Source organism: Sorghum bicolor, chromosome 8, assembly GCF_000003195.3.
Source record: "Sorghum bicolor cultivar BTx623 chromosome 8, Sorghum_bicolor_NCBIv3, whole genome shotgun sequence".
Classification (NCBI taxonomy): domain Eukaryota; kingdom Viridiplantae; phylum Streptophyta; class Magnoliopsida; order Poales; family Poaceae; genus Sorghum; species Sorghum bicolor.
The window spans coordinates 57,768,438-57,790,930 of record NC_012877.2 but is presented as its reverse complement, the minus strand read 5'-3'; the positions used below and the strand labels follow the sequence as shown (position 1 = coordinate 57,790,930).

The window sequence follows — 22,493 nt, the reverse complement described above, 5'->3', positions numbered from 1 at the left end:
AGAATTGAAAAGAGTCTCAGTGGGTGGAAAGGTAAAATAGTCTTGGTTGGAAAGGTAAAATGTCACTTGGTTGGGGGACATCATAAACATAGGTACTCAGTACTTACTAGTGTACCTATGTTTATGATGTCTTTTTTTGAACTCCCAAGAGGAGTGTTAGAAAAAATCAACTGTTATAGATCAAGATTCTATTGGCAAAATGACCAATGCAAGCGTAAATATAGATTAACCAAATGGGAAATTTTGTGCCAACCAAAAATACAAGGTGGTTGAGGTATACAAAATTTGGACATACAAAACAAATGCTTGTTGAGTAAATGGCTATCTAAATTGTTAAATGAGGACGGCATGTGGCAAGAACTTTTGAGGAATAAATACACAAAAGATAAGATTCTAGGGAGCTGCATTAAAAAACCAACAGACTCTCACTTTTGGAAAGGCTTGATGAATGTAAAAGATACCTTCAGGGGTTTTGGTTCGTTCAAAGTGAAAGACGGGTCGCAAACCCGATTCTGGTTAGACACTTGGTTGGGAAGCAAACCACTAAAATATAGAATTCCATCGTTGTTCAATATTGTAACAAGACTATGTGGCACAAATACTTAACTCATCCCCACTAAATATTTCTTTTCGCCAAAATTTAGTGGGTATGAACCTAAGGGATTGGCTCAAAATTGTTGTCTCCTTACAAGATGTGAACTTACATGAACAAAGGGATGTTTTTATTTGGGCGTTACATTCATCAAGAAGTTTCTCTGTCAAATCCATGTATGCTGCGTTAATTAACAATGGCGTGAGAATGTCACAAGATATTTGGCAAATTAAAATTCCTACAAAAATAAAAATATTTTTGTGGTATCTAAAAAAGGGTGTGATTTTAATTAAGGACAATCTTGTTAGGCAACACTGGAATGGTGACACGAAGTGTTGCTTTTGTCATTCTCCAGAGACCTTGTTGGGCAACATCTTTTTCTGGATTGTCTTTTTGCCAGATTCTTGTGGTGAGAGGTACATTTACTCTTCGGAATAGCACCTCCCCAAAGCATAGATGACCTTTTTTAATAGGTGGTCAAAGAGAGCTAAGAAACATAACACATTGTTATTGACAGCAGCGTCGGCACTTTGTTGGGCAGTGTGGCTAATAAGAAATGAGGTGGATTTGACAAATGTAGACCAAAACCTTTTTTGCAGGTACTTTTTAGGAGAACTTACTAGCTCCGGCAGTGGGCAAGATTGCAACGGCGTGATGATCAACGGGATCAGCTTGCCCTAGTTGGGCAGCATCTAGAGGCGTCAGCTTTGTATTTTTTTTGTTCCAATGGATGGCTGTCAACTGGATTTATTGGCCTTACTTAGTCAAACTTTACGCTTTCTTTTTGTTTTCGCTTGTGTTTTGCTGTAAGTTGGAACACTATATAGCTTGTTTGCTAGCCTACGGGTTGAATTTTGTAATAATTGGCCTGATTCTATCGGTTTGATAGATGAAGCCGGATATAAACTATCCTTTATCTAAACACAAAACCACGGTTCTGCTGTTCCAAAGCTCTCCCTGTTTCGTTACTTGCGCGCACAAGTCCTGGAAGAGTAGGCCTCCGGAATGTCTGCCGTCTTCGAGTTCATCTGCACGAGTGAAGGGTGACGATCATGTTTTTGGGGAGTGTCGCTGGCGGCATGACTACTTGCGTCATCCTCTTCTTCCTGGTGGCGATGCAGGTCATTGAGTTGATTGGCGCTGCAAGACTCCTGCATGGCATCGAGCGGGACACAACTACTCCAAGAGACGCTATGTCTAGCGTATCTGGCTTTGGTGCCGCCAGGTATAATCCTAAACTCCTCTTTTCTATAAGGTCTCGTGTTAGATTCTTGCTGGTTAGCTTTGTCTATATGATATTCATATTTAGAACACACAAGCATATTTTTTTGTGTCACCAACATAATTATCATATTATTTTTCTGGATTAAATTACTGCTAAATTTGCCTACTATTTTAACATCCATGCCTACTCACTGCCGGGTTCAGGAGTGTCGGTGGCACTCGGCAAAGCAGGAGAAACCCTTGGCATATAACAGCTTTGCGGTAGTGCTACTGCTATCAGCAAAACATGGATCCACAATGCACTACTTCCACTGTTATTCTTAAGAGGTGATATAGCGAATGACCTTGTACGTCCAGACAAGCACAGTTGACCTGTTGTGCACTGAAACTATAGAAGTTCCTTTTCGAAAACATCACATAGGGATTATTTGCACAACGTGACAGTAATCTTACTATTACTAACCGAAGGACCGAACGTAGTCATCACGTTGCCGTAAAAAAGGGAGCCACATGTTAATTCTCACCGAACACGGTAGGAAAAAAAGATAAATCCTTAAAATTTTCACATAAATTAGAAAGATCTGTCCATCAATTTGACGGACTCTAACCATTAATATCAATAGCAATTAGACCTATATTTTCTAAAACAAATTACCCACCTCTGCTATTATGAAAATCATAAACATTTCTATTAATTAACCAAAACTCACAATGCACGCCTAATAATAGATCTAATTGAAAAGAAAAACACAGATTATATTGTTCCTCCAATCCTATCTCTCTCTCTCTCTCTCTCATGGTATTAGAAGCCCCGCTGCCGCCGCTCACCAAGCTTCAACCAGGACAAAAAAAATACTCCTATATGACCTTTTCCACCTTGCTATGCAGCGACGCTTCCCTCCCCAGACAGATTGTGCCATAGGTTCTTGGCAATGACTCTGGCCTGTGATCAATCGATCTATATATCGATAGCTAATCTAGGTGGGTTTCATTGGAGTAGTATAAGGAGTCACTGTCCTTTGGTTGCCTGATCTCCCTATTTGGTCTTAGGCTTGCACGCACTACCAGAATCCAGAGATTTCGTGAGAGTGCAAAACACATCACAAAATATGGCTTTACTCTCATGAAAATAATGCATGGGAGTACATTGTCACACATCACCTTTCATGATTACACACACGAAAAACACATTTTTGTGAGACTTCACCGCCATGGATTCTTTTCGTGGTGGGAGTCCATGACAGCCACCCTCATGAAAATCATGTTGTCGCCAGGTTTGCATCGGTGTTTTCATGATGCCATTTTGTGATATTTCATGAGAGGTCACCTTCATGAAACGATTTCATGGGAGTTTGGTATTTCGTGAGATGTCACCATCACGAAATGATTTTGTGAGAGTTTGGTATTTCATAAGAGTCACTATCATGAAATGAATTTCGTGAGTCACCCTCATGAAATTGATTTCGTGAGAGCATCATAAACACATAGAATTTTACATCTCTCTCTTGTAGTTCATGAAACTATAAGAGAGATATGTAAAATTTATGAACAATGTTACTATGACTTTGTCAGATCATAAATGACCAAAATAAAAATTATAGATCTTGATTATTTCTATAACTTTTAAGTTCATGACTTTTTCATCTAAAATTATTTATTGCTTCAAAATGTTGTTTGAAGTTACCATTTTTTGAAATTCAAATATTGAATTGATAGAACAAAGTCACATGAAAAAATGACCAAATCAATAGTTGTACATGTTAAGATCTTGTATATCTTGGTGTCTAAGTTTATACTAGGCTAACCGAATGTATCTATATCTATGCGTGTATAGGTAGTTAGTCTGGTGATTAAGGTGTGCGTGTAGTTTGTTGAGATCTCATGCAGATCATCTGATTGTATTCTTGTTGTACAAGTTGTGCCAGGCCTTTCAGCCGGCCTATATAAACATGCACACGAGATCCTGAAGAGGTATCTCGTTCCACAATCTTTACATGGTATTCAGAGCCAATATCCTTACGGAGCTGATCCATGGCCACCTCTTCCTCCGCTGTGTTTGCATCGCCGCAAGTCGGGTTTTTACCCGTGAGCGAGAAGCTCACCCGAACAAATCATGCGATGTGGAGGCTCACCGTCCTCTCTGCGATCCGCGACGCTCAACTTGGTGACTTCATCGAGCCATCCTCCAAGCCACCGGAGCAGTACCTTACTCCGGCGAAGGCAGATGGCGCTGCCGACGACAAGAAGCCATCGGTACTCAATCCTGAGTATTCTGTGTGGCATGCCAAGGACCAGACGGTGCTCAACTTCCTCCTCACCTCTCTTTCCAAAGAGATTTTCTCCCAAGTCACTACGTCGGCACAGACTGCAGCCAAAGCATGGGCTACCATTGAGGGGCTTTTTGCCTCTCAGTCCAGAGCCCGGGTCATCGCGACCCGGATGGCTCTGGCCACGGCGTCAAAGGGGTCTTCGACGATCGCCAAGTATGTCACCAAGATGAAGGCTCTCGGTGATGATATGGCCTCCGCCGGCAAGAAGCTGGAAGATGATGAGATGGTCTCATACATCCTGACCGGACTCGCCAGCGATCGCGACTTCAACAGCGTGGTGACCGCGGTCACCACCCGCGTGGAGCCAATCACGGTGACCGATCTGTACACTCAACTCACCAGCCATGAGCAACGCCTGGAGATCCGCAACAACGCTGAGGGTTCCAACAACCCGTCCGTCAACATGGTCGCCAAGGGCGGCAACCGCGGCAACAACAGTCAGCGTGGACGTGGCGGCGGCGGTCGTGGTGGATATGGGCGTGGCTTCCAGAGAGGAGGCCGCGGTGGAGGACGCAACCCCAACTTCCTATCTGGGGTGCACTGTCAGCTCTGCAACAAGGAGGGGCACGTAGTCGCCACGTGCCGCAAGAGGTTTGATTCCTCCTTCACTGGTGCGTCGCACTAGCAGCAGAAGAGCGTCTCCTCCGCAACCACTCAATATGGAGTGGACACCAACTGGTACGTCGACTCAGGTGCCACAGATCATGCACTACCACAGACCACTTTTTCCCTCACGGTGTGGAGCATTCCCCTCAGCTGGGAACCTCCATCAGGGGCGCCACACCTTCCCTCACGTGTGGAACAAACCGAGACGGAAGAGGCCTGTACCGTCAGGGACGCTGGGCGTATCCCGGAAAAGCAACGCTCCCGCGCTCCGACGGGCCCGAAAAAGAAGACTCGCGCGCTTCAATCCGTTTGATGGCCCACGCGTAAGAGAGAGGCAGCAAAAAGAACTCCCCAATTGCGCAGGTGGGAGGCGCGCCTAGTGCAGGAGGGGGAAAAATCTCCCCAACCTTATCCTTTCACCTTCCCACCTTCCAGACTCTTCTTCCAGTTCCCCTTCCCTCTCTCTCTCTCTCCTCTCGGCGTACTCGGCGCTGGCGGCGGAGCATGGTTAAGCGCAGGCTAGGACGCCACTATCGTGCGTGTTCATGGGATCTGGTGAGTCGAGGTTCCCCTCTCTTCTCACGGCTTCTCCATGTTGTTCCTCTAGGACCGTGCGCTTCCATGGCGATTCGGCGGCATGGACGCGAGAGGACGACAGCGAGCACGCTCCCTGCCGGTCGCCGGTCTCCCTCCTCCCCGCCGGCCGCTCGCCTCCCCGACAGGCAGCTACTCGTCCGCTCTCCTCCCCGCGCAGGTGGCTGGGGGCCTGTTCTTCACAGTGGCTCCCCTATCCGCTGGGTGGTTGGCCGCCTGACGCCTTCTCCCACTGGCCGCTCCCTTCCGGCCGAGCAGCTGCACGTGCAGGTAAGAACTTGGATGATTGGATCTGCCCTCCCTTGCCCAGCTGCTGTATTAGCTGAACTGCATATTAACTGTCTGTATATTAGCTGAACTGCATCTATCTATATTTGTGTAGGTCATTGCCTAAATCTATCTGAGTTGCAGAATTTGTTACATTGCTAGGTGTTCCTTCGTGTACATGTATTAGTAATGGGATGACAGATTCTGATAAGTAAAGGCTGTTAGTTCCTTGATCTCTACCTCTGTATATTTTATTTCATGTTTTTTTTTTGTATAGCAGATTCAGACTGCAGTAAAATTGTTCACTTCATGGATCTAACATCAAGTATGTATAATTTCAGATTAGCCATTTTTAATCCTGACTTATGATTTGTGAAACTAAACTGATTTAATCCTTTAATTTCATATTACACTCTGCACAATGAGTATGGAGCTGGTGAACCTACAACAAGTAAATTCTTAATGTGTTGTGCCCATTATAGATTTTAAAATGTACTGATTACCCGGCTCAAATTATTTGTGCTCTTAGTGGACCTGTATAGTGTCTGAGGCTTATGTTGTTTCGTCTTGAGAGTCTTTTCAGAAGTAGCAAACTAGGACCAATATGAGAAAGTGTTGCAGATCCCTGCCTTTGGTCGTATTTGGTATATCTCACTGGTATTTCTCAATCAACTAACTCATCCATGCTACAATGTCAATCAGTTTTGCTTTAAGTCCCATGACATATGATGATCTCATGAATGGTTCTATTTATCTTCTTTTGAATGTAGAGAGGGACCAGACATGTGCAGTAGCTGCTGCATTGCTATCACAAGCCCTGTTAGGTAGTAGTAGTAGTAGTTACTTCTATTTCTTATATTTGTAGTCAGCTTCGCTCTTTGTTTTGACTTTATTTTGCAAGGCAAGAAGAATGTGGAACATTGTACTATCTGATGTATGTATAATTTTAAAATATTATGATTATATGTACCAAGACTACTAAGTTTATCAAATACTGCTTGTGTGGATGCATGATTAAATGATGATTATTAAATTATACGTACCAACACTATCTGAGTGTCACATTTAGTATGCATGTGTAAATGAACTACAGTAATGGGTTATTGATGTACGGGTCTAGTTTCACTGACGTTTGGTAGCCGACAGGAAAGGTTTAGGTTTTCCCTGACAGTTAGTAACCGACCAGAAAGATTCAGTTTTCCCTGACGGTATACAGCCGACAGGAGAGATTTTGATTTTCACTGACGGTCGGTAACCGACGGGAAAGGTTTCCGTGACGGAAAGAGAAAAGCCGACGTGAAAGACCTTCCCTGACGGTTTCAACCGTCACGAACCAATCCGTGACGGTTTTCCGTCAGGGAAGATCAACTTTTCCTGTCAGTTTATCTCTGACGGCACAATCCTGACGGTTACCGTCACAGATGACTTTTCCTGACGATTTTAGGCAATTTCCCTGACGGAATCACCCGTCAGGAAAAAAATTGTCTGGGGTAGTGATGTGACTAGCGAGCTGGAAAAACTCACCGTTCGAGACCGATATGGTGGGCATGATCAAGTACGCTCGGCCAGCGGAGCAGGTATGGAGATCGATTATGTTGGTTCTATTGTTTTGCATACCCCTACCAGCAATCTTCGTCTTAATCGTATCCTCAATGTTCCAAAGGCCACAAAAAATCTTCTTTCTGTTCATAAGCTTGCATGTGATAATAATGCCTTCTTAGAATTTCACCCCCATCATTTTTCTATTAAGCAACAGGGCACGAGGAAGATTCTTCACAGCGACAGATGTGAAGTGGGGTTGTGTCCATTGAAGTCTCATCCATGCAAGTCGAGTCCAAATAAACAAGCTCTTCGAGCAAGTGTCAAACCGTCTTTTTCTCTTTGGCATCATAGATTAGGTCATGCTTCAAACAATGTTGTTAAGCAGGTCCTAAATCGCCATAGTTTGCCTTCTGTTGGTGATAGTCCAAATAAAGTGTGTGATGCGTGTCAACAAGGAAAAAGTCATCAGTTACCCTATCTTGTTTCGACCAGCACGTCTGCTGGTCCCTTGAATCTTATTTTTTCTGATGTATGGGACCCTGCACCTTCCTCTGTTGGACGGAAAACATACTATGTGAGATTCATTGATGATTTTAGCAAATTCACTTGGATTTATTTTCTTCGTCACAAATCTAAAGTTTTTCAATGCTTCCATGACTTCCAACACCTTGTAGAAAGGAAATTCGATCGAAAAATTCGAGCAGTGCAAACAGATTGGGGCGGGGAATATCAGTCATTGAATCACTTCTTTAAACGTATTGGCATAGTACATCATGTGTCCTGTCCCCATGCTCACCAGCAGAATGGTTCTGCCGAGCGCAAGCACCGACATATTGTCGAAGTAGGGCTTTCATTGCTAGCTCACGCCTCTATGCCACTCAAGTATTGGGATGAAGCTTTTGCCACCGCTGTATTCCTCATAAATTGTCTTCCCTCTCGAGTAATCCATAATCTTACACCATTCGAAAAGCTTTTCACCAACAAACTGGATTATTCGTTCCTTAGGAGCTTCGGGTGTGCCTGTTGGCCCAACCTACGCCCCTTCAATACTCACAAACTTCAGTTTCGGTCCACGCGGTGTGTGTTCCTGGGATACAGTGACATGCAAAAAGGGTTTAAATGTTTGGGACCCTCCACTGGTCGTGTTTATGTGTCGCGGGATGTTGTCTTTGATGAACAAGTTTTTCCTTTTGCTCTTCTTCGCCCCAACACTGGCGCTCAGCTTAGGGCCGAACTGTCTATCCTACCCGACTCCTTGTTAAATTATAATGCTGGGTTTGAGGATGCAATTCTATTAGACCAACATGATATTGCATCTCCTACTAACCGTTTGTCAAGCTGTGGTACAAATTCTCATGACGCAGGTTCAAGAATTGGTGCGAGTTCACTTCCTGCTGGGCGTCATTTCATGTGTCACCTGCCAGGAGACCACCACGGCGCACCCTTCGGTGCTGATGCAGGCGCAGGCTCTGGTGCAGCACCTGGATCGTCTTCGGGATCCGGGGCTGATTCGGCGACAACGGCGCCTGGATCTTCTGCGCACGCGGGCGCGTCGACCACGAACGTCTCCGCGACGTCCGAGTCACAGCCGGATTCGGGGGATGGGGGGCAGGCTGTACCGTCCCCCGTACCTGGTGCACCCGCTACCGGTGTTGAGCTCCTCGCCGGGTCAGGATCCGCTGCGACGGGCAGCTCTGTGCTTCTTCCTGTGCCATCTACTGCTGATACACGCCCCACAACTCGTCTTCAGCATGGGATCAGTAAACCCAAGGTCAGAACTGATGGAACCATTCGTTGGGGCATGTTGGCAGCTTCCTCATCAGAAGAACTCGCGTCTGTTGATGCAGCACTGCGAGACCAGCGTTGGGTTTCAGCTATGAACAGTGAGTTTGATGCACTTCAAAGGAACAAGACATGGCACTTGGTTCCTCCTCCTAAAGGGAAAAATATCATTGATTGCAAATGGGTATACAAAATAAAGAAGAAAGCAGATGGTACTGTTGACCGGTACAATGCACGTCTGGTTGCTAAGGGTTTCAAACAACGGTATGGAATTGACTATGAGGATACTTTTAGTCCAGTAGTCAAGGCTGCCACAATTCGGTTGATTCTATCTATTGCTGTATCAAAAGGATGGTCCATGAGAAAATTGGATGTGCAAAAATGCTTTTTGCACGGCGTATTAGAAGAGGAAGTGTACATGAGGCAGCCACCTGGATATGCTGATAAATTGAAACCAGGGTTTGTTTGTAAGCTCGACAAAGCCCTTTATGGCCTTAAACAAGCACCGCGAGCTTGGCATGCTCGGTTATGTGGGATACTAGAAACACTGGGTTTCAAGGCTTCAAAGGGAGATGCATCGCTATTCTACTATAACAGAGGAGGTGTAATTGTCTTCATCTTGGTGTATGTAGATGATATTATTGTTGCTAGCTCATCTTCCGATGCAACCAGTGCGTTATTGAAGGATCTTGAGAAAGATTTCACACTCAAGGATCTGGGAAACTTGCACTATTTCCTCGGTATTGAAGTAAAGAGGAATTCTGAAGGGGCAGTACTGTCACAAGCAAAGTATGCTGAGGATGTTATCCGCAGGACCGGTATGCACAAGTGCAAGCACATTAGCACTCCCTTGTTAAGCATAGAAAAGCTCAGTGCAAATACAGGAGAACGTCTTGGCCCTGAGGACTCCACAAGATATAGGAGTGTGGTCGGTGCAATGCAGTATTTAACACTGACGCGGCCAGACATCTCTTATGTTGTCAATAGGGTGTGTCAGTTCCTTCACTCGCCTACAACAGTACATTGGAGTGCCGTGAAGCGTATTCTTCGATATATACAAGGGACAATCAAGTATGGACTGCGTATACGTCCATCAGGCTCCTCTGTGGTGAGTGCCTTTACTGATGCCGACTGGGCAGGAGATGTTGATGACAGGCGCTCAACAGGGGGTTTTGCAGTGTTCTTTGGTGATAATCTGATCTCCTGGAGTGCTAAGAAGCAGGCAACCGTATCGCGGTCAAGCACGGAAGCAGAATACAAGGCACTAGCTGACACTACTGCAGAAATGATGTGGGTGCAGCGACTGCTGACAGAACTGAAGGTCGCACACTCTGCTGTTGCAAAATTGTGGTGTGATAACATAGGTGCTACCTATCTGACAGCAAATCCAGTGTTCCATGCAAGGACCAAACATATAGAAATAGATTATCACTTTGTACGTGAAAGGGTTGCACGAAAGCTGCTGGATGTCAGACATGTGAGTTCAGGAGATCAGGTTGCTGACGGGTTTACAAAGCCACTGCCACACACCAAGATGGTCAAGTTCAGAGATGATCTCAATCTGGTGCCCAGCTGAGATCAATGGAGGGTGTTAAGATCTTATATATCTTGGTGTCTAAGTTTATACTAGGCTAACCGAATGTATCTATATCTATGCGTGTATAGGTAGTTAGTCTGGTGATTAAGGTGTGCGTGTAGTTTGTTGAGATCTCATGCAGATCATCTAATTGTATTCTTGTTGTACAAGTTGTGCCAGGCGTTTCAGCCGGCCTATATAAACACGCACACGAGATCCTGAAGAGGTATCTCGTTCCACAATCTTTATAGTACAAACACAATAAATTGATAGAGCATGATTTTAGAAACATTTAGGGAAAAGAATCACGACATTTGGAGTTAGCATGAGGGAGAAAGACTAGTTACAAAATTTAGCTATAGATTAAAACGATAAAACTTTTGTTCATGTGTTCTTGAATTCCTAGTATTTAAGCAATTATTTTTCTACTAAAAACTAGCAACCCATATTTTGTGGCGATGAAAGTTGACCCTCATAAAAATGATCACTCTCATGAAAATAGATAATTTCGTGGTGGAATAGTCATTTTCATGGAGGTATTTAAATACTCTCTTGAAAACAGCTGATTTTCATGATGATGTGCTGAGCTTTCTCGCGTAAAAGCGATCATCATTCGAACACGCCGCGCTCATGAAAATATGTTTTCGTGGCCAGATTTACATCACTCTCATGAACACGATTATTTTCATAAGAGTGTATTTTCAACTCACGAAAAACTGTCCCCCTCACGAAATCTCTAATTTCTGCAGGTAGTGGCGTACAGGTTTCAGTTTCATACATAAGCAGGAGCAGCGTAGAACAGTGCATTTCTATTGAAGTCTACCGCTTCTATTGTATATAGCTCGTCATTCAAAATTCAAATTTCACAGCCGAAGTCCATTGCTTTAAATGTTTACTCAATTTGTTCTGCTTTATTTTTGAAGTAGTTCAACGAGGCTGGACACAGTCAGCCACAAGGTACCTCTTTATTTGGGATCTCCCAAATTAAAAGGGTAATAAGATGGAAATTTTCAAAAACTTGGATATAGACAGCACCTAAATTATCTCCTAGTGTCATACCCGATTTTAAGGACAAAACCAGATATACACCATGTATGAGTTTTAGAAGTCAAATCTCACATATAGCTACAAATAAGGGGTAATATCAAAAGACAATGCATAAATTATATAACGTACATAATAAATCAGAGATAACCTTAAGCAGCTTATAGTGGAAGTAACTCCAAACTTCGGGTATTAACTTCACTCTACAGGATTCAACTGACTGGTTGATCACAAGCCCAAAACTTCTCCTGAAGGGTGTGGTGGAAATAGCAAGAGTGAGTCCATGTCGAACTCCACAAGTATAGCAACTATATTGTATAGATCCCATAATCTCATGATCAATGTGACATAAATAATGTAGAGTATTAAACAATAAACAATGAGTGTTTTAACACAACAAAAATCATCACCCTTAATGTAGATGTCCCCAAGGCCGCTCCTGACCGTGAGCTCGGCTAGTATACTAGTTTTTAACACTCTGCAGAGGTTGTACATCTTTACCCATGAGTCATGATTTACTCTTTCGCCCTAGGTAGCTAATCTCTTAACCTCCTTCCTAGGGAGGTCGGCAGGGATCACTATGAAGTCTTTCAAAGGTTCGTCTAACAAGTTAGGGCCGCTTGGTTTTATTAGTCAGTCCGTGTGATCCACCCGCAGGAATCCACGGTCTACTATTCCCTAATTGCACCACACGGGTAACCGCTAACGAGCTAGAAAAGTTACTCATACTTAACTAAAGCTAGAGCCATTATAGCCCTCATGGTTGCACTGTTATCCCGGGTGATCACGTGCAGACAAATCATCAAGTGGCTAAAAAGTCATTTTCATCATTTGTTCCTTAAACATTAATCAAGCCACAAGATCATGGTCACAGAATTAAAACTCAAATGCTATACTTGTTTTAATCCAATTGCTCCTGCTGATCTTGTCGGTCATCAAGGTATTGATCTTGATCACTGAGATACTGCTCCCCGTCTATACTCGATCATCGAATAGCAACACACAAGCAATCGGGGCCAAACATATACGAAGCAAACAATAGAACTAAATTAGAACAAACACCAAATAATAAAATGGTTTGAAAACTAATCTACACATTGCTACAGGCACACAGCCGTGAAAAAGCACTCTAATCAGAGCTACGATGAAAAAGAAACGACAACCAAAAGATTGTCTTATAAGAGAGAAAACTTTAAGCTTCATTTATTTTAACAATATAAAATCATATCTATTTGAATTGCATATGACGTGAGTTGAAACTAATCAAATTATAATTTGAAAACATATTAGTGATATCAATTAAATTGTTTAATATTTATATATAAAAATATCGATGTATAACTTCTCTGTTAATTTTATTTATAAAAACTGGTTACATAAACATTAATCAATTTAGAAATTAAACTAATAAAATAATAAAGACGTGACATGAAAACATTAGCACTGCTGCATATAGGGCATGTCGACACAAATCTAATGCAATTTAACTGAGCCAAAACGGAGTTAAAACCAAGAAATAATGGAGATCCATTGCTCATGTATTTCTATAGTATTTGTGGATTTATTTTTCTAAACAAAAAACGGCCAAAATGCACGGTTGAGGTAATGATGACATCATTAAGCTACTAACTGCAGTCGCTAGTAACTGAAACATGCACGAGCAGGCATTGCTCGGCCGGAACAAGATGGCCGTCGAACTTGATCAAAGGGTCCACAGGCCATCGCTGAGCGAAACAAGACAAGAGCACAAGGATGTAGAGAGGCTTACATAATATGAACGTAGCTGGAAGTCTGTGTCGGACAGGGATGTTTTGGTGAGGGCGCCAGGCTTGTCGAAGCGGACGGCTAACAAAGCACGGCAAGTGGCTCTGGATCACAGCGAATTGAAGCAGCTAGCGGATGGAAAACGCAGCGTGGCGTTCGCGAGCTCGGGGCAATGGCAAAGCTTCAGACGGTGTCCACGGTGCGACGGCTCGGCTCTTCTTGGCAAGGTCCAAAAGCTGTAGCAGACCATGCTAGGGCGGCGCATAGATCGAAACAGGTATAGGCTCCTCCTTTTATAGGAATATATCTTGACTTGGTAGGAGATCCTGAGAGAACCAGGATTAGGCGTGGAAATTCTCAACGCAGAGATGGAGTCCCAACTCTTCACGAGGTAGACAAGGAAGGAGAGAGGCTGACCAGTGGGTCTAAAGCGAGGGAGAGGAGGAAATTCCTTTTTTTTTCTTCTAATTTTTCAAAGTCATTTTTAAATTGAATTTCGAATCGATTTAATTTTAGTTCAGAATGACGCAGTACAATAAAACATAGGCACCATCATGAATGCACAATCATATTGCTAAATCCTATAATAAATTTTAATTTAATAAAAAATATTATTTTCCTATGTTTTATGAGCACAAAAATACAAAATTAAATTCAATTTTCATCTATTTTAAAAAGAGCAAATTTTAGGGTGTAACATAAGAAATTTCCACTAATACAAACTATTGAAATAGAATCTGTATTTCAAACAAAGTTCTTTCCTAAAGATGAAATAAGTAACTTAAAAGAATATATGTGTTATTGAAGCTGAGAAAATGACCTACTGAACCAATAGGAATGTTTGTTTTTCCAATACCGCAACAACCACATGTTTCACACAATTTTTTTGCACAAAAAACGTGCTGCATGGTCGCTAGGGTTCGAGCCAGCGACAACAAGCCTCGCGCGTAACTCATCTAATCCCGTCATCTCTAAGACAGTTTTGTCCATAAGGCATATTCATTCCCCTTGTATTCTCTAGGCCAGTTAGGTTTAAAATGAGTATTCGAGACCCTAAATAAATCTAAATAAAAAAGTTTGCAACTGCATAGTGGTGTACGGTCGAGTTCCACAACTTTGGTTTTGGTCGTTTCTCGTTCTGAGGTCATTTTTAAAAAAATAGAATTTCAAAGGTCAGAAATTCAAACGTAATTTACCATGGATATGTGATTTCAAATGAAAAAGGTTGTCAACTATAAAGTTGTATAACTATTCGAGTTCAACAGCTTTGGTTTTGATCATTCTCCATCTGAGGATGTAGTATTATTCTGTAGAGTCTAGGTGTAACACCCAAAATTTGTTTCTCAATAAATAGGATTTAATTTGATTTAAATTAAGTACCTGTGGCATTTATTTTAACTAGGACCTAAATTATTTTTGTTGAAAATAAAATCCATCATAAGATTAGGAACATGTTTTTGTATTCATGCTTGTGCTATGTGCTTTTGCCTAAAATTTAAAGAATTCAAAACTGTTTTGAAAAGCTTTGAAAATAAATTAGAAGAAAAAAAAAGAAAGAGAAGTTGCCTCCCTGGAATTTTGGCCCGAAGGCCTGGTTTCCTTTCTCCTCTCTGCAAACCATTAATCTGCGAGGCCCAACTCGGCTCAGTCCGCAGCCCAGCTTCCGCACCTGCCCAGCATCCGGTCCAGAACCAAGCCACGTGCGCCTCCTCCTCCCTTTCCTGTCGCTGACATCCTGGGCCCGCAGCTCAGTGTCTCCCCCTTCCTCCCAGCGTCGTGTCCGCGACGGACACCGAGAGAACTAGAGAAGGCAACCGAGTTCCTCCTAATCCCGAAAGCACCGGGATTTTCTTGCCTAACATGGCACTCACAATGCAAGACTCTATCACAGAGTTCAAAAAAATTAATTACATATTATTTATGATATTTTGCTGATGTGGCAACATATTTATTGAAGAAAGAGGTAGGAAAAATAAGACTCCAAGTCTTATTTAGACTCTAAGTCCACATTGTTCGAGGTAATAAATAACTTTAGACTCTATGATAGAGTCTGCATTGTGAGTGCCCTAACCGAGCCTCTATACGGTGGCGGAGCCAGGATTCAAAACTTGGGTATTCCTATTTCCATAAAATCGAATTTATAGACTTAAAATATAGCTATTGCACTATAAGTCAGCAACTTTAAATCAAAATTTGCTTTCTAGAATATAGATTTCTAACTGAAATGCCAGTTTTTTTACATGTCTTGAGCTCAAAAGTGCGAAATACCATATATTATAGCATTATATATTTATATATATAAGTATATATACATATTTACATAAGAGTATACCAAAATAGTTGGGTATTTCCGAGAATACAGGGGAATACCCCTAAATCCGCCCATGCCTCTATAAAGCTCTTGCCCCACCCCGCTGCTCCACTTTCGCATCCAAGTCGCCTAATCCGTGCCCTAGCCACGGCAGCCGATAATTCTGGATCTCGCCGAACATAGAGAAGGAGATGCCATTGCCATTGCCACCCTTGTTGCCCTCTGATCATCGTAAGTACCTTGCCGAGGTTCGTGACGCCTGAGCGAAGCCACTGGGTTTTTCGTTTTCAAAAGTTCTTGCCTCGTTTTGCTCATTTCAGTTCGCCGATGTAGCCAGGAAGTCTACCATCTGCCAATGCATGTCGCCGGCTTCTCCTGAGCCTTCTCCAGCCGTTAGAAAGCCCTAGGTGAGTTCGCAGGAAACTCCTTGTCGGCGTCTAGACTCGTGGTCTAGATACAAACAAGTATAAGAATGCGTGACTATCTAAGCCCGGATGGTGATGCAAGTGGAACACAGAGAGTTTATACTGGTTCGGGCCAAGGATGCCCTACGTCCAGTGTGAGATCGGGGGGTCTGTATTGCCTTGCACCCAAAGGTGCTTGTAGTAGGGGTGTATAAGCGGGTTGCGAGAGAGGGCTAAGTCCCAAGTCTCGGCTTTGTGCAGTGGAGAGAGTGCTGCTAGCTACCCTACGTGAGAACTCACTTGGAGTGTGGTGATCGAGTGTTGTGTGTATGGATGGACCTGTCTTGGTTGTGAGCCCTGGCTCCCCTTTTATAGCCTCAAGGGGAGACAAGTATTTACATGAGTGATTGAAGATTTCCTCTACTGAGTAGTGAAGCCACAGTCCCGACCCTATAGAAGCTTGCCCATCCCGTCCTTGAGGCATGGCTGACAGCATGGCTGCTCCTGTGGAGGGTTACCGAGCCCTGTTGGAGTCATGGGGGTCGGATCGGTGACACTGCTGCTTGTCCTGTTAACAGTTGGAGAAGACAGCAAATAGTGATGCTGATTAATCTCCCCCATTCTTCTTTTACTGTGAGGCGGTACACCACAGTAAAAGAGGTAAGGTTGCATAGTGAAAGAGGTAAGGCTGCAGTGACCAGGGTGGTTGGAATAGTCGCCACCATGCCCTGCTGCGATATGGGAGTCACTGCGCCTGTCACGTCGGGGGTACGGACGCTGTGCGTCGGAAGCCTTGCACTGTGATGGGGGATCGGGCGAAACGGCGGCGGCGCCCGAGCCCTAGAGGGGTCGGGCGAGGCGGAACCTTAGCAGCCAAGTTCCCGGAACATAGGGTACGTGGTACGGGAACGTGGTACGCGGTACGACATTCTCATAAACTATGGTAAGTTGCGAAACGCGTTCCACTTTCTAAGGGAACGTGTTTGGGACGTAGTGGTTGGCTCAGGTAGTTTTACGTGTTGTTTTGAATCAAATGAGTTCGATTCCTAGCGTGATATAGTTTACTATTGTATTTTTGTTATTTCTGAGAATTGATTTTAGGGTTAGCTGCAGTAGCAGATGGAAGCATCACAAATGTTGCGAAAACAGTTTTTGTAGATGAGTGCCTGACTTTAGCTTTAACCCCGGCCCATTTCCCCTTGTCCTTAGCCACCCGCAGGTAGAAATCATCAATTTTCACATGGAAAATCAGACCAACGTTGTACTTAACCAATACTAAGGTACACCATTTACCTTTCATGAGGTAATATCTCAAATAAATCTGAGCCATTATTTTTTGAATTTTATGAATTACTTAATAAATTAAATAATATAGACAAACAGAAAAAATGTCTCCGTATGCCCATAATCATGGGAGGGGGAAAGTCATGCTGCCGAAAATGGAAACCTCCATCCATCCTCTAATCATGTTCGTTCCCTCATACAAAAATGTTTTTTCTATTGCATATAGTATTATATATTGTATAAGGTTTGAAGAGAGAATAGTTTAGTTTGATATGTTTTTCTTTTTTATATGATCGATAATCAGGTTCAAATTGTTTGTATGCCGGGAAAATTTGTGGCACCGTGCACATACTGAGCAGGAATTAGACCTCACTGTCAAGTCAAATCAATTTTTGTTCTTCTTTCATCTCTATGAGCACTACAGAAATATTAAAAGAGATTACTCTCTCCGTCTAGAAAAAATATTGTCACTTCATAGAGAGTTAAATAAATTTAAACTTGATTAAATTTGTACACAAAAGTACTAATATTTATGATGTTGAGTAAGTGTCATCAGAATATCTATAAAATATGTTTTCATATTAAACCTATTTCAACAAATAATTATTCAGACTATTTTTAAAAAAATTGATCAAACTTAAGAAAGTTTGACTTGTTAGATCAAAAGACTTGTTGAATCTTTGCTTCCAATCCAGATAACATATCCGTTCCAAATTACAAGATGTTTTCTCTTTTCTAGATATGTAGCTTTTGTTAATTATTATACACACTATGTCTAGCTACATAATAAAAGCCAAAATATCTTATCTAATTTACAATGGAGGAAGCACTAAACAATCACGGCGCAGTATGTAAGATATCACATATATCGATACCAGGAGACAATGCTGTTGATTGATCCATGATTCTATAGTGCAAGTGCAACCCAGCAACACCTTCAATATATATTCAGAGTTCATCAACGATGCCACTGCGTCTGCGCTTGAGCTCGTCCCCGTCGAACACGCAGACCCTGGCCTCCATGTAAACCTTCCCAGGCCGGCAGAAGTATCCCTTCTCCGGCGCGCAGTGCGAGTCGTCGGAGCAAACACAGAGACCTTCAATGGCGCAGCCCTTCCTGACGATGCTGGGGCTGCCCTCGACGCCAAGCACCTGGTCACTCCACTCGCTGGAGAAGATCCCCTCCGGATCAAACCTCTCCTTCACCCTCAAGAACTCGCCGGCCCTCGGGTACTTGGCGATGGCGCCATCGAAGGCGAAGTTCCTGTTCTTGCCCCAGTGCGGGACGGCGCCGTACTTGCGCAGCGCCATCTGCTCCAGCTCGTCGACCACGTCGGCGTGCCTGCGCAGCGCGCCGCCGGTGGAGCTCCGGTAGTAGACGACGTCGAAGTCCAGCGAGTCCTCGGCCTTGCCGAGGAACGCCGAGGAGGCCTTGACGTAGCGCATGAACACGCCCAGCTTGCCCTCGAGCCCGCAGAACGCCGGCGGGTTGAGGTCGCGGAGCCTCTGCATGTCGGCGACGAACGCCGGCGCCCTGGACAGCGCCACGCTGAAGCCGGAGCTGTAGAACAGCGCGCCGCGCACCCGCGCGTCCCACATGCAGGTCGGCTGCAGCAGGCCGCCGGCGTGCTTGGAGGCCGTGTCCAGACATGAGCTGGAGGCCTGGATGCGGTGCTGGAACCCCACCATTGGGTACCCCGTGAAGGACACACCGTCGTTGGTGAAGCCGTAGGCCTCCCGCTGCACTTTCCACATCGTCAGTCGTGCCATCTGGCACCTGGCAGTGTCAGCATCCATCTCTTCAAACCACTCGTCTGATGAGTCAAAGGAACATGCATGCATATATAGTTATTACTTAAGTACCTTTCCATCAATATATATATATATATATGTGGGCATGTGTGGTCCGTTAAAATACATGTAGGCAGAGTATATGATCATATAATATATGTTTTTTTTGTTCTAAATTATAAGTCGCTTTGACTTTTGATTCAATGTTTTGCTATATATGTATCAAGACACATTATTATATCATGCTCCTTCCATTCCAAATTACAAGACACTTTTGACTTTTTTGATTCATCTGTTTTGCAGAGTAAAATAGATGTACCTAGGAGCCTGGCGGTGACTTGGCTAAGCTTAGCTTGGGAGCGGAAGCCGAGGAAGTCGTTGATGGCGTCTCCCGGAGTGGCGACGTCGACGCGGTCATCCTGGCGGTACACGACCTTGCGCTGGTATGGTAGCCATGTCACGTCGCCGAACTCGTGGAGGCGTCCCCAAATGGACACCTTCTCCGTCATGTCGGAGTCGTCGCGCGTCAGGAACGTCACCGATCGCTTGAACATTGGCTGTAACGCAAGGGTGACCTGCACATGCATGAACACATGCCAACATATATATTTTAGTATCTATTTTATTAAGCAATCCTTTTTTCCTTCCTAAATTTCATCCCAATCCACTTCAATATATGTGGATTGAGGTGAATCCGACATCATCCAAACAATGCCTAAATAAAAACAGACAAAAAAACCTAAACGAGACTACTACAACAAATTATATATATGCAGTAATATCATAGTGCATTCATTCATTTGGGCAGACAAGTAAGAAAACTAAACGATGTACTTACCTGAGAAATAACACCCAGAACGCCGAGGGAGACCTTAGCCGCATCCAGGTCAGGGTGGTCGGCGCCGAGCTCCCTGACGACGGCGAACCCCTGGCTCGCCGGCGCGGGCGTCACGATCCTCATCCCGACGACGTACTCATGCACGGCGCTCCCTTTGCCCCACAGCGAGCTCCCGTGGGCGCCGGTGGCGAGGAGGCCGCCGACGGTGAGCCCGCTCCAGTACGGGGAGTGCGGCAGCGCGAGCCCGGCCTCGGCGGCGACCTCGACGAGGTCCCTGAGCAGCATGCCGCTCTCCACCGTCAGGAGCCGCCGGCCGACGTCAATACGCACCGTCCGGTTGAGCCACCGCGTGCTGATGACGGTGCCGTCGCCGCCGCCGTCGCCGGGGCACGCGAGCTTCGTGAAGCTGTGGGAGTGCGTCGTGGCCACCTTCACCTTCCGCTTGGCCGCGGCGGCCGCCGCCACGGCCGCGACGAGCTCCGCCTCCGTGCGCGGGTAGACGGCGGTCGCCGCGCGGCAGATGGTGCGGTCCGGGAAGGAGCCGATTGAGTTGGTGACCGTGCAGCTCGATGTGCCGTTGCCGCCCGTGCAGGTGATCGGCTCCCATGGCGGTGTGGTGTTGGCTGGGAGGAGGTAGATGGTGGTGGCTGGAATGAGAAGGCAAGCGAGGAGGAGGAGGAGGAAGACGCCCATTGTGATTCCTGTGCTCTCTGCGCAAAAATGTCCCGGCAGTGGTTCTACTTGATTAGCGTGCGCGTCTATGCTCAATAATTGTAATTAATGGTAAGGTCAACTGGCGGCTTGAGGAACAAATTAATTTCTGAAGATTCTTTGTTCGTTATTTTGACTGGACGCGCGCCGTCCCGTCAGGCCCACTAAAACAGCGAACATTCATTGGATTCTGTATGTAAGCAGCGAACGAACTTCCAAGTTCCAACAACATTTTCTTTTCCAAATGAAGAAACAGGCAGAAATGACCACATTCCTTTTTCAGATTTCACATAAGCACATCCTATGATTAAAGTGCTTCTTTTAATTTGGTACGCGTGCTGGTTGTGATTCCACACTACAAGAAATATCGTGATACATGACAGTTTTTTTTGGTTACGGACAAGCGAAAATGTGTCACAGTTAACTCACCATGATGATGGAAAAAAACGTCATATATCCCGCGTCATACATTTATTTACCCAAATTGAGCGCTCACAGATTGAAACTTGTGTTCCTCATAGAATAGTTGTATGCATCTTATAACCAGCCCATATCCAAGCCCAGATCCAGCAAACTATAGTGACGAAAAAGAACATCACAAATTGGTAGTACCAAATCATCACTGCATTAACATACATCACACCTCATAAGATACACCAATCATATAAAAAACATTGATCATTCATGTATTAGCAAGACAATTGTTGTCACATTTTATCAAACTACGAGTTGGCCTGGCTCACAACCATCTAGTTTGACTATTACAACAACTAAGTCTGAACTCAAAGATTTTTCAACTCTAGGGAGTCTAAAATAAGTAAACATTTGTATCCACGAGCACTTCAATTGGCTTGTTGTCCATAAGATCATTTGTATTCATGAGCATTTCAATTGGCTTGCTGTTTATAAGATGTGCTACCTCAAACCAAAATGAATATATATAAGATAAGACAATTTTCAATAAAGATTCTAAAAATGTCGTCTATTTATTAGGAAGCTTTGAAGCTAGTTAACTAGTTCAATGCATAATATTTTTGAGAGCCCAACAAGTAGAGAATGAGAATCTAAATATCAAATTCTGTATAAACTTCATATAGTGAAACAAAAGCAGTGATAATTCAGTAAAGCTCACATGGCATACTTGTTTAAGGGCAGATGCAGTAGATGTGACATAGTATAACACATAAGTAGATGCCTCTACAAAAGAGATCAGCATGGTATAAATAGGGTTAGCACAAGTAGATGACTCTGTAGATGGAACCAAATGACTAGAAATGAGTGGCTTACCTGAACCTTTCTGGTATACTATAAGTTCTGAATACCATTAAATTTAAGGTCATACATCTGCAAGGTAAAAGCAAGTAGGTTTTAATTTAAGGTCAATCATGTGTCATGCTAATGCGTAATTACATTGCATATATTCAACTAACAGTAATGCAAGTAGTGTAGAACATTGCATATATTCAGCTAAAAGTTTCAAAAATCTGTTCAGAAGTAAGAACCAATACACCACCATTAATGAATTGCTGCTACTGTGAATTAACATCATAGAGACAAATATTACTAATTGTGTAGGTGAACATAACAGCTACATGAACTATTGCAGGGACCAAACCAAACACTAAAGACAAGGATAACAGTAGTTCTCTGAACGTGAAAGTTGAATGAGCTACTGCAGTATAACTCCAAACTCATGTCCTCGTGGAGCTCCAAAAATAAACCTACAGGTTGAAAGATAATTGCTTTACTGAAAGAGAAGTCCATAGAAATAGCTAGTAGAGAAAATCCAAACAAAAGCACATGACTCAAGCTGTGTGCACGGGACAAACACGA

The 22,493-nt window shown here is 43.8% G+C and overlaps 1 protein-coding gene across 1 annotated transcript; it reads right to left on the bottom strand.

Annotated features, from left to right (window-relative positions):
• On the bottom strand, window positions 18,009–20,652 carry LOC8069704 (probable L-gulonolactone oxidase 4). The gene is made up of 3 exons (XM_002442367.2): window positions 19,950–20,652; window positions 19,431–19,686; window positions 18,009–19,134 (listed from the first exon to the last, which is right to left on the bottom strand). The coding sequence occupies exons 1-3, from the start codon at window positions 20,640–20,642 to the stop codon at window positions 18,269–18,271; spliced, it is 1,815 nt and encodes a 604-aa protein (XP_002442412.1). The 5' UTR covers window positions 20,643–20,652; the 3' UTR covers window positions 18,009–18,268.

Bases quoted from the DNA above. Each gene is read 5' to 3' on its own strand.
- LOC8069704 (XM_002442367.2), bottom strand. From the start codon at position 20,642: ATGGGCGTCTTCCTCCTCCTCCTCCTCGCTTGCCTTCTCATTCCAGCC. The intron at 19,687-19,949 runs GTAAGTACATCG...ATGCATGTGCAG, and splicing joins TTCTGGGTGTTATTTCTCAG to GTCACCCTTGCGTTACAGCC. The intron at 19,135-19,430 runs GTACATCTATTT...TTGACTCATCAG, and splicing joins AGTCACCGCCAGGCTCCTAG to ACGAGTGGTTTGAAGAGATG.